This window comes from Alexandromys fortis, unplaced genomic scaffold (genome assembly GCF_014885135.2).
Source record: "Alexandromys fortis isolate MF-2015 unplaced genomic scaffold, M_Fortis_MF-2015_v1.1 scaffold_145, whole genome shotgun sequence".
In the NCBI taxonomy this organism is placed as follows: Eukaryota; Metazoa; Chordata; class Mammalia; order Rodentia; family Cricetidae; genus Alexandromys; species Alexandromys fortis.
Window position 1 is genome coordinate 198,850 of NW_026068049.1, and position 12,845 is coordinate 211,694.

General features: G+C 46.8%; 1 protein-coding gene across 2 annotated transcripts in view; it reads left to right on the plus strand.

Annotated features, from left to right (window-relative positions):
• The first annotated feature begins 8,097 nt into the window (after window positions 1–8,097).
• Window positions 8,098–12,845, plus strand: part of Spats1 (spermatogenesis associated serine rich 1) — a 33,194-nt gene continuing 28,446 nt past the window's right edge. For both annotated transcript variants that reach the window (XM_050119326.1, XM_050119327.1), the window contains exon 1: window positions 8,098–8,113. In XM_050119326.1, coding sequence (XP_049975283.1) covers window positions 8,098–8,113 — 16 coding nt within the window. The remainder of the gene's footprint in view (window positions 8,114–12,845) is intronic.

Genomic DNA, 12,845 nt, shown 5'->3' on the forward strand with positions numbered 1-12,845 from the left:
CCACTGCTGTGGGCCGGAGCCAGCTGTCAGCACCGTGGGCCAGAGCCAACTGCCAGCGCCGGGTGCTAAGCTAAGCTGCATGATGGTTTAAGTCTCACTTATACAGACAGAAAAGGTTACAGATATGTAGTAAAGACAGATTCAGATGGGGAAAAAAAAACCTCTAAAAGGTTTCAAAAAATGTGTGTAGGCTTAAAAAAAGAAAAGAAAGTGGTTATAGTCAGACATAGAGAAAATAGTTTATAAATAATAGCATAAAATCTTTAAAGAGAAAATAAACCAATATAAAAAGGAAAAGGCACGTAGAGATGGGAAATGCACGAGAAGTCTGTATCCTGTGTGGTGTTGTATTAACTTTAATTTTTTGATTGCTGTTGAGTGAAAAATAGTTGCTGAGGCACACTGGATTATGAAAACTACTAAATTAAACCAACCCACATATTTTTAACATGTCTTAACTTCAAAATTGAAGTAAAAAATATTACTTTGAGGAAGAGGTTATGCTTTTGTTTCCACAGGAAACTAAAGGCTGTGGATTCATTGGAGGTGACAGAGATCAGATTTGATCGGGGGAGACCCCCTGAAAGTCCTGGCTGCAGACATAAAGCAATAAACCTAGAAAAGCTACAACATATGTTTTCCCTGCTCAAACACAGAACAAATCATCTTGGACTGGACTGAGTACAATGCACAGTCCATGCTTATGCTAATGCAGACATGTATGTTACCTTTGAAAGTTGATGTGTTTTCAGAGCAAGGGGACCAGACACCAATGAAAACGGGTGGCCCAGGTGATCCAGCCTCTCAGATGCCTCTGCTGCAGTTTCCTCAGAGTTCTGCATTCGGAATAGCTCCACGGCTGCTGTCTGAGATGGTCCAGCCTCGCAGATAGTCTAGCCAGGTCTTGACCATTGTCCTAATTTTCTCAGGGTTCCCCAAAGATTCCAGCACCCCCAGACAACAGGAAGCAGTCTAGAGAACACAATACCCGCATCCCAAGAGATGGGATGGGTGGTTTTGGAAGTTCTGTGGGTTATGGACATTTGTAATCATTTAGGGGGTTGGTTACAAATGGTTGCTGGTCATAGTCAGGGAGAAAGCTAAACAAAGGAGTTTAGACTCAAGGGTCTCTTTCTGCAGGGAAAGGAGCTATAATATAGAAATGATGAGATAAAAGGGTGGATTGTTGAGTCTACTTTTGGATAACCACTAGTCTCGAATATTTTACATTGGTATGGATTTTTGAGTGTTGATACAAATTTAAGGTTATTTTGTTATACTGTATATATGTTTCCATTCTTGTTTAAGAGATTGTACTTATACAGCTCATTTAAAAATGTATTGTAAAGTTTTAATCCTTGAAAACTATTTGGGATAATAAATAAATACAGGTTAATAGTTAATCATCTTTAACAAACACTTCAGAGACTTATAAAATGACACTTAAGATGTTTTATTAACATAGGGCTTTTCATGACACGTCTGCTCCTGGCAGCACCAATTTACTTCATAAAAGGATGATGGGCATATCTCCCATATGGAGTTGATTTCTTTTTCCTTTTTCCTTTTTTGTTTTTTTGAGACAGGGTTTCCTCTGTGTAGCCTTGACTGTCCTGAAACTCACTCTGTAGACCAGGCTGGCATTGAGCTCATAGAGCCTCTGCCTCCCAAGTGCTGGGATTAAAGGTGTACACCATCACTGCCCAGTTTGGTCAATAAATCTCTCTCTATCACCTACCTACCTACCTACCTACCTACATAATACCTATCTTTCATCTATCTATCTATCTATCTATCTATCTATCTATCTATCTATCATCTATCATCTATCTACTATCTATTATCTATCTATTTATTATTTATCTATCCACATATCTATCATCTATCTATCTATCTATCTATCTATCTATCTATCTATCTATCTATCTATCTTTCTCTTTCTGTGGGGACAGAGCCTCTGATAGAAACTGTGGCCTCAAGGAGGGGGCATGGACAAGACAGATAAGGGGGGCTGGGGGAAGAAGTACCCCAAATTTTCTTCCCTCTTCTTCTCTCCTTGCCTCTGTGGGAGCTGGGGTTGGAGATGTACAATCCATATAGGTCAGTCAGTCTTCCAGGCTGCGGGGAGTAGCTTCAGAGGGGCAGAGGGAGGACTATGATGTGCACAGGTTTCCTTGTTTGTTGGTCGTTTCTCTGATGGCACAAGAGGGACTTTCTGTTCCCTATTGGGTAAATCCTAGTATTCAAGGAACTCCATAGCAGCCGGATGGTGGTGGCTCACGCTTTTAGTCCCAGCACTTGGGAGGCAGAGGCAGGCAGATCTTTGTGAGTTCGAGGTCAGCCTTGTCTACAAGAGCTAGTTCCAGGACAGGCTCCAAAACTACAGAGAAACCCTGTCTCGAAAAAAAAATCCTTCATAGCAACCCCACCCACTTCACCCCTCTCTCTACCTATCCAAAAGAGCATAGACACTCTACTTGTCTGAGAGCATATCCTGATCTGCTTTACACTTTGAACACATTTTAATATGCTTTAGTAAAAATAAATACGCTTTATCAACTTGGGTTTTGATTTACATTACCCTGAAATTCTAGAGAAAAGGTACTTCCCCTTTCTCTCTCTCTCTATCACTCCCTCCCTTCCTCCCTCTCTCCCTTGGCACTTCTGGGAACTCTCACCATCTCAGCTCTCTCCTGGGCAGCTGTCAGTCAGTAAGGGGAGTGACGATGGCCTGGTTGGTACCCAGATGACGAGTGGACCCCTCATTGCAGAGAGCACACATGTGAAGGCCTGGGACTGTGTGGGACTGAAGCAACGACCCAGGCTCACTGCAAAAACGAGCAAGGACGATGAATTCTAATGTTCAGGTACTAACTGGACTGGCCACCCCACTGTGTCCCCATCCCTGTCTGACTCTCAAGTGAGAAGATAAAGGTCTGGCTCTTTTACATGGGTCCTGGGAATTGAACTCGGGTCCTTATGCATAGGGAGTATGCACCTTACTGCCTGAACCATCACACCAGCTCCCAAGACTGTGTAATAAAACACCTTTGGGACTCTGCTCTGAGAACTGTTCTTGGAACATATAAGGTATGGGATTATGTGTCCTGACCTGAGTTGGCAGTAAATCTGGAGATAATGTCTGGAGGCTGGATCTGGGGGCAGCCATACTCTCTCACCCCCTTTCTGTAACAGCGTGCCTCTGAAGGTTCAGCAGACTGTGTCAGTGGTCGTTCATCTCTGATTTCTCAGCTCCAGTCTACTGAGATACCCCTCCCAGCCCGTGCCTCCTCCCCCCTCCGCGACGGCTCAGCCTTCCGGCTGTGGTAGCGGAGCTGGCCGCTTCTTCTCCATGCCTGGGTTTATACTGCCCTCTGATGGACACTGGTGGTACAAACGGGCACAGTGATGATTTGCAGTGGGTGACCTTTTTCTGACATTGAGGAAGAAAGGCTTCCTCAGTGTAGGGGTTTTGGGAGTGCAGCTGTGCCTCCAACCCCCGATTTAGCTTGCAGCTCTTGGGCCGGAACAAACACAGGGGCTTCTTACCAATGCATGCGACTCCTCAGCAGTCAGATGACGCCCGACTCAGGCTTCTTTTCACAGCATCACTTCCTGTTTGCCAAGACCTGCAAGAGAAGAGAAAGGGTTTATCTGATACCTTTCTCCCCGGCTAGGCTGCCGGCTTTCTCTTATCCCCAGACACCTAATTCTTACTGCTGCCCCGGCTTCTCTCATCTGCGGGCTTGCAGGAGGTGTGCGGAAACAAAAGATCAGCAGCGGCTGTCCCCGTCCAGGGTCTGCAGCTGTACACGTGGTCCGCAGCTCATGCTTTCCTGCCTGGAGCCAAACTTCAGGTCACTGGACTGAGGAAACTAGGCCCCAAAGAGTGAAGGGCAAGGACGCAGGCTTAAGTCAGTTCCTCTCTGTCCCTTATCAGATGGCAGGAGCCCTGTAGGAATCACAGAATGTTGGGGACAGTATCTTCTAGGAGTGGCAGACGGAGCGGAGTGCCCAAGCCCCAGAGGTTTAGAGTTCTAAGTCCTTTAGAAGCTAGAGACTCCCAGCTCTCAGGCTGGAGGCTTAAGTTTAGCATCGGTGGGTCAGAACTCAGCAGTTTTCGGAACCCTCCGCTTCTGGTAGGAGGGTAGCAAATGGCAGGAGCAGCGGCGGATGGCACCTCCTAGGGTTACCGTCCTTTTACAGGTCTCAGGTTCTGGGGCCCTTACTCACGCAGCAACCCGTGCCATGCGCGTTGTGTTAGGAAGCTGGAATCTTAGCTCTCCCCAGCTCTCTGGAAACGTGACTCTTAAGGCTTGGAAGCTCTCTGGAACTCTCCAGCCTTTCTTCTTGATTTATTGCTGCTGTCTCCACTGCTGCCTGCGTAGCCATCCTAGTCTATCTTCTCTCAGTCACTGGATGAGTTCACTCTGCTAAGGCAGGAGGCGAGAAGGCCTAGAGAGATGGCTCCGTGTGCGAGGAGCTCACAAGCCTGAGGCTGATCCTCAGAACCCACCTCAAAAAGCTTGGAGAAATGTGCCTGTAATCCCAGCACTAGGGAGGCAGAGATGAATGGATCCTTGGGTTTTGCTGGCCAGATAATCTAGCTGAATAGGTAAACTATTCAGTGGGAGACCCTCTATCAAAAAAATAAAGTGGAAAGATGGGCAGTGGTGGCACACACTCAGGAGGCAGAGGCAGGCGAATCTCATGAGTTCAAGGCCAGCCTGGTCTACAGAGTGAGTTCTAGGACAGGCTCCAAAGCTACAGAGAAATCCTGTCTGGAAAAAGCAAAAACAAGAGAAAATAAGGTTGAGAGTGACTGAAGAAAGCACTTGTGATTGACCACCGTCTCCACATGTGTTGTACGGAGCAGAAGGCTATGTTCCCGCCTGGATCCCACACAGCTAGCTTAGCCCCGGAAATAACAACACACAAACTGTTTTCTTTTAAACACTGCTTGGCCCATAAACTCTAGCCTCTTACTAGCTAATTTTCACATCTTGATTAACCCATTTCTAATAATCTGTGTAGCACCATGAGGTGGTGTCTTACCAGGAAGGATCTTAACCTGCGTCCATCTTCGAGAGGAGAGCTATGGCATCTGCCTGACTTGGCTTCTTTCTCCCAGGATTCTGTTCTGTCTACTCCGCCTACCTAATTTTCTGTCCTATTAAAGGGCCAAGGCAGTTTCTTTATTAACCAATGAAATCAACACATGTATACATGTATGAGCATATGCATGTGCCTACACACACACACAAATGCACACACACACATGTACACACATAAGAAAAGATCACCTGAGAGAAGCCTTTGTATTGGGTTTACCATTGCAGCCCCAAGAGGCAGAGCAGAAGAGTGTCTCCTACCTATCTGTTCCCAAAGGGAGCTGTTCACTGAGCTTACACAGCCAGAAACAGGATGTTTGCACCAATCACAGCCAACTCTCAGGCACATCAAGGGCTATGCTCTCATTGGCTACAAGTGTTCTGCTGGGCTGCTGGTGAAGTGTTTATCTTCTGGTCTGGGTGGGAGAGGCAGGATCATTTAGCTTTTCCCAGAGCTTTTGCTGACAATGAGTTCCATGCAAGCTGTTTGAAGCTGTCATGGGTGGGGCTGCACCTCCAAGAGCCAGAGAGCTTCAGCAGCAACTGCGGTAGCTGCTGGGTAGCTGTGTAGCTTCCTTAAGACCTTGGCGTGTCAGTGGCTGCTGCCAGCAGAAGGGCAGCCCGCCTGACTGTGGATGGATAGCAGCCCTATTAAGCAGTCTGGGCTCCTGGGAGAGAGCCAACACCTGTCAGTGGGGAGACAAACTATTTCAGCTCAGCACTCGGGACACAGAGGCGGGGGCAGGCAAGCCTGAGTTTGAGGCCAGTCTGGTCTACATTGCAAGTTCCAGGCTAACTGGGGCTACATAGTGAGACCCTGTCACATTAAAACAAGAATCAACCTGGTCTACAAGAGCTAGTTCCAGGACAGGAACCAAAAAGCTATGGAGAGGGCTGGAGAGATGGCTCAGAGGTTAAGAGCACTGACTGTTCTTCCAAAGGTCCTGAGTTCAATTCCCAGCAACCATATGGTGGCTCACAACCATCTGTAATGGGGTCTGGTGCCCTCTTCCGGCCTGTAGACATACATGGAAGGAATGCTGTATACATAATAAATAAATATTAAAAAAAAAGCTACGGAGAAATCCTGTCTCGAAAAAAAAAACAACAACAACAACAAAAAAACAAGAATCAAGCTACCCTGGCCCCCAAAAGGGATGCTTACAATAGAGACTTACCATTAACGTGAAAAGTCCTTCTGCTGTGATTAACTGTACTATAATCATGCTTTGCTGCGGCCCCAGGGAGATCTTCTAATCTGTCTCACGCCCTTGACCTTGTTGGGGACCCTGCTAGGAGTTCTAACATTTTATTAAATGCTAACATTTATTAAAACCCACTCCTGTGAAACTGACTCTACTCAACCATATTGACCCCACAGGTGGCCCTTCAGTCTTTTTCATAACCCCAGCCCCTATGAACTACTGGATAGCTCCTCGATTAGGGGCGTGGTCTGGAGAGCACCTCTCCCATCTAAGCAAATTTCAGCTGGCTCAGCATCAAGATTTCCAGTCTCGTTTCTTTTACAATCAATAATTATTTACAATTATTAAAAATGAAACCACTCTGTGGAGTTGGTTCAGTGGGTAAGGTGCTCTCTGCTCAGGCGTGAGGGCCTGAGTTCAGATCCACAGTGACCACTAAGAGCCATATGCTGGGTTTATAAGTTGGTGGAGCAAAAATAGGTAGAGACTTGGGACTCCTGGCCAGCCCAGCTGTAACCGTGAGTGAGCTCCAGCTCAATGAAAAGCCCTGTTTCAAAAAATAAGGTGGAGGGCTGGAGAGATGGCTCAGAGGTTAAGAGCACTGGCTGCTCTTCCAGAGGTCCTGAGTTCAATTCCCAGCAACCACATGATGGCTCACAACCATCTATAACAAGATGTGGTGCCCTCTTCTGACCTCTAGGCACACACACAGGCAGAGACTATACATAATAAATAATTTTTTTAAAAAGGGGGCTGGAGAGATGACTTAGAGGTTAAGAGCATTGCTTTCTCTTCCAAAGGTCCTGAGTTCAATTCCCAGCAACCACATGGTGGCTCACAACCATCTGTAATGGGGTCTGGTGCCCTCTTCTGGCCTGCAGACATGCACACAGACAGAATATTGTATGCATAATATTTAAATAAGTATTAAAAAAGAGAAAAACTAAGGTGGAGAGCAATGGAGGATGACACATGACATTGACCTCTGGCCCCTGCATGCACGTGTGCCTAGGCTAGTGTGCCTTACACGCGTATGTGCATGCACATGAATACAACACACACAAATATGAGTATTTATATTAATTAAAACATTTGTATTTTTTCCCACTTAACCATAGGAGAAACTAAGTATCGATATAAATTTAGAGACTAAGCTTGAGTTGGAGAAAAAAAAATACAAAACCCAACAATTTTCCATGCAAGATTTACTAGGGAAAGGGTTGGAAAGATACATTTCAGTCTATACCATGGAAAGAGTAATAAGTTAGTAAGGGTGAAACTTGGGAGTGAATCCATTTTCTGGGTGACCTTGAATGAGCCTTGCTCAGAGTCAGTTTCCTATTTTGAAAAACGCAGCTGGCTGTTGAAGCATCCAACAGGGAGCCTGGCCCAGAAAAAGGCTCCCTAAATGGTGGGTGAGTTCTGCCTAATCAGGGCCAATTCTAAACCTGCATCTGCAAGCTTTGTGAGAGGCATCGTTCACGGCCACTGGAGGTTACAGGAGTGGCAGTGGGCAGCTGCTTGGAAAAGAGCCACAAGCTAAAACAAAATCCTGAGCTTCTTCACGCCTGAGACCCCATCTTCAACCCAGGCCAGAGCACCAGGTTCTGGGAGAGAGGCCCATCAGGACTAGCGCGCCAGCCGGCAGGAAGTGGCAGGTTGTCCTGGCAACTCAGGACCGAGCCTTGCAGGCGGTGGTAGGAGCCCTTGCTTTCCCTTTGCATCCTTGGCATTCGGCAGTTCCGTTGCCAGTTGGTGCGTTCATCTGGGCCATAAACTCCATGGAGTCATCCAAGGGTAGATCAAGGGCACCCCCCCCCCCCGCAACCTAGGGAAGTGGGTATAGGACTCGGAGGTTTCAGGAGACTTTGGGGTGGGGTAGGACGAGAGTATCTGGAGCCCTGAGTCGGGAGGGAGGGCAGGCGGTGGCGGCTGGGTTTGGGTGGGGCGAGGGGAGTTGCCATTCAAACCCAGGAACACCACAGAGACCCCAGCTCTGCCTCTTACCTTTCAAAGGCTTATGGGGTATGTTGAGTTTTGAAAGACAGCCTTTCTAACAAGACCCTTTGTTTGTCTCCGGTTTCTTTCATTTAAAATCACCGCGTGCACAGGTGAGCCCATGAGTACTGGAAACGGCAAACCGGGCTGCCAACTTCCTCCCATTCCAAGAGCGGCCTGTACTAGAGAGCTGGAGAAGGTTCCAGAGAACAGTGACTTGGGCATGACCAAGGTGGACAGGCGATACAGTTGAGTTCTGGGTGGGCTTATAACCTTTTGGCTCGTGGCTTTATAGTATTTTTTTTTAAGATTGAACACCACTGCTACTGCCTTATGTAGCCCAAGCTAGCCTGAAATTCTCCATCCTCCTGACTCAAGCTCCCACATGCTTGGATCATCACAAGCCTCTGTCATTCCAGGTTTGGCTCATGGTTTTAGTTTCTGTCCATGGTCCTGTTGCTTTGGCCCTCTGGTGACATATCGTAGTGACGTCATATGTCAGATCAAAGCATCTCCACTTTGGTCAAGAAACGATGATTGTTTTTTAAAGATTATATTTTGTGGGTTCTTTTTTTTTGAGTCTGGAGCCTCTCTTGGAACTTGCTCTGTAGACCAGGCTAGCCTCAAATTCACCTGTCTCTGCCTCTCGAGTACTGGGATTAAAGGCATGTGCCACCACCTCCCGTCTAAAGATTGTCTTTATGTGTATGTTTTGCCTACATGTTTGCATGCATTTGTACTGTTCATATGCCTGGTGCCAGCAGAAGAGGGTCCCCTGGAACTGAAGTTGAACTGGGAATAGAATGTGGGTACTGGGAATAGAAGTCCGGTCCTCTGCAAGAGCAGCCAGTGTTTAACTGCTGAGCCATCTCTCCTCTCCCACCATCTCCCAACAGTGTGACTGACTGGGAACTAAGTCTTCAAAACATGGGTTTTTGGAGAACATTCCAGATCCGAGCTATACAGGAGCTGGTTGGGGACATACACAATGAAGTCATGTCTATATTCAAGATCTGATTGGCAGAGAATACCATCAAAAGGAGGAGCCAAAGCTGGCATGCACACACCTGCAGTGCCCACACAGGAGGCGGAGGCAGAAGGGTCAATTCAAGGTCATCCTTAGTTGTACAGCAACTTTGAGGTAGGTCTCCGCTGCAGGAGACCCTGTCTCAACAACAAAAGACAAAGCAGAGATTTAAATATGTTATTGACCAGAACTCCAGACAGTTGGGAAGTATATTCCAAATGAGTAAAGGGGCCGGAGGTTTGAGCTTTGGTTAATAAATACTGAGGCTGGTCTTTGGTCTGATTCTGCTTGCCTGTCTGCATCCATTTTTTTTCTTGCTCAGATATTAGGTGATATACGGTACTGCTTTTTGGCTGGGGCACTTCAGGTGGAAATTGTGAGCACTGTAAGGCGGGTTTAAATGAAATAATGGCCAGTGTTCTTACTCCATAGCTGGCTCTTAAGGTGGAGGAAGAAGGACGGAAGCACAATTCTCTTGAGGGCACAGAGTCCAGAGGACAGCCACAGTTTCCCAAAAACCTGTTCAGGGTGAATCCAGGCTCAAGTATCATGATTGTAGCTCAGTAGTAGCCAGTGTGCTGCAAAAGGACCTGGAGAGGTCTCGTCTTTTCCCAGCTGAGCCTGGTCCCCAGTCTCTTAGGTCCCATGTTTCATATCTGATTCTCCTTCATAACTTAGAGAGAGGTGGGAGGGGTCAGAGGCCTCAGCTGTAAATTGGTTCTTAAGTAGCTGGAGGGCTTTGAACCATCAACTGCCCAACATGGCTAGGATAGCAAGGAGGAAAGGGTGCTGGGATCCCACCTTTACTCCCCCAACCCCGTTTCCTCCTTCATCCCCAGTCCCATGTAGTTCATATTAACCTAAACTCACTATGTGGCAGAGGGTGACCTTGAACTCCAGCCCCTCTTACCTCCTGAGTCTGGGATTACAGGCATGCATCACCATATCTGGTCCTACGCAGTGCTGGGGTTGAACCCAGAGCTTTACTGAGCTACATTTCCAATCCCTGGGAGTATAGCTTTAAGCTTCCAGAACTTTCTTTTTTTTTTCCCAGTTTGGTTTGGAATAAGGAGGAAGCCACTTCAGGGGTGAGCCAGAGAGGACCCATACTGTTTAACTGGGCGGTCTATTCTTAACACATCCTCTCAGGAGATATATCTAAGGTTCATCTTAACAGGGAGTCCAGGTCTTGTGGATGAAAGGGTCAAGCTAGCCCCTTGTACAATGTGTGGGTACGTGCTTTTTTTCAGCAGGGAGGGCCCATTACTCTCCTTACTGCTGTAGGTACCCACCCTAGATCCTTAGCTTGCTTGTTGAGCAGAAAAAGCAAAAAGTAGGGAACTGAGGTTTTTTCTTATCAAAAACACTCCATATTAAGCCAACATATTTTGCTGAATTATCCTTCCCCTTGCCAGACAGAGGGGTTTTGCATTAGCCAAGACGACAGGTGTGAGAACACACTTCGTTGATGGAAGATGTTGTTCCTGCCCAAAGATGTGAAAATCTCCTTGAGTTTTACAGATTGCACCAAAGACAGACTTTCTTCCAGACTCTCTTTCTCCATGAATTCCTTTCTTGTTTCCAGAACCTTCCTTTGGTCTTAAAAAAATGTCCATTAAAAATTAATATGGCTTGGCTGGACAGTGGTGGCTCACACCTTTAATCCCAGCAGTTGGAAGGCACAGGCAGGGAGATCTCTGATTCGAGGCCAGCCTGGTCTACAGAGCAAGTTCCAGGACAGCCAGGGCTACACAAAGAAAAGCCTGTCTTAAAATCCAAACCAAACCAAACAAAAAGCCAGGTGGTGGTGGCGCACGCCTTTAATCCCAGCACTTGGGAGGCAGAGGCAGGCGGATCTCTGTGAGTTCGAGACCAGCCTGATCTACAAGAGCTAGTTCCAGGACAGGCTCCAAAACCACAGAGAAACCCTTTCTCGAAAAACAAAAACAAAAGCAAAACAAAACAAAACAAAAAAAATCTATGTGTGTGGATATGTACACATGAATGTAGTTACCCATGGGGGCCAGAAGAGGGAGCTGGAGTTACAGGTGGTTGTGAAAATGAACTCAGGTCCTCTGCAAGAGCAGCAAGGGCTTTTAACCCCTGGCTAGTTCTCCAATCCTCACTTTGGTTTTTTTAGAGGATGTCATTCTTTCTCATCCTACAGCGATTTAGAGAGGCATAGCTTACCTGGCATTCATTAGAGCAGGTTTCCTGATGAACGGTGAACATCTAGAGCAGAGAAAGTATCCTGAGCTTGTTACTCCTCACCACAGCCTTTGAGCTAGGCAGCAACCCGTGGCGGGAGCTGGGAGTGGGGTAATTGACTTCCCCAGAGCACCGCTGCCATTAGTCCAGAAGGCAATCTTCCCGTGCCTGGGCAGGGCAGTATAACGTGATTAGTAAAAACTCAGAGACACAAATATTGGGGTTCAACATGAAGATCAGAAAAGCAAAAGCAGCCTAGCCACTAGAGCGCTCTTACCTTTTTGACATCTTCAGACTGAATTGAAGCAAGTCCTGTCCCATCTCTTCCTTATATCCTCTCTAGTGCTGGGATTAAAGGCATGCACCCCCACCGCCTGGCCTCTGTGCCTGACTAGTGTGGCTGCTTTGCACTGACCTTCAGGCAAGCTTTAGTTATTAAAATACAAATGAAATATCAGTCCAAGGGGAGGCATTTTGAGGCCCTATATTCGGTGAAATGCAGTATTTGCATTTAAGAATCCAAGTTTCTAATTACTGTTTTAGTTGGATCCCACAGGCTTTAATGTGTAGCACCTAAGTTCGCTGAACGTCAATGTGATTTCCATTATGATGTTTTTTTGATGAATTATTCAGCAGTGTGGTTTGAGCTCCCTAGCTTACGGCGGGGTTTTCGCTTGGGGCTGTCTTTATTATTGATTTCTAATTACGTTGCATTGGAAGTGGAGTCTATATGCCATTATTTGGCTCTTTTGTGGCCTGGTATAAAGATGGTTCCTTCTCTGACTGCTGGGGACTGCCCTGCCCTCCTCACAGCTCTGTCCCTTTTCTGTCCATTTCCCTGGCCTTGGCTTTATCGCAGCTGCTCCTACCTCTGGCAACCACTGGCCTCACTGTACCTAAGGTCACCCTGGGCTCTGGCTCCCAGAGTTCTGGGAGTCTGCAGCTGTCCCAGGCCTCAGTCCTGTGCCACATTCCAGAAAACCTGGACATGGGGTGGGGAATTCTGAAGAAAGGAAGTAGTTTGGCTAACCTTCGAAGTTTGGAATCAAAAACATAATCCCGAGAAGGCTGTGCTGTGTGTGCCCACTCCTTTCACCTTTCCCCCCTTCCCTTCCCCTCCCTTCCCATCTCCTCCTCTTCCTCTTCAATTCTCTCTCCTCCTCCTTTTCTTTCTTTCTTTCTTTCTTTCTTTCTTTCTTTCTTTCTTTCTTTCTTTCTTTTTTCCCTCCTTCCTTCTCTCCTTCCTTCCTTCCTTCCTTTTCTTTTTTTCTTGATTTTTTGAGACAGGATTTCTCT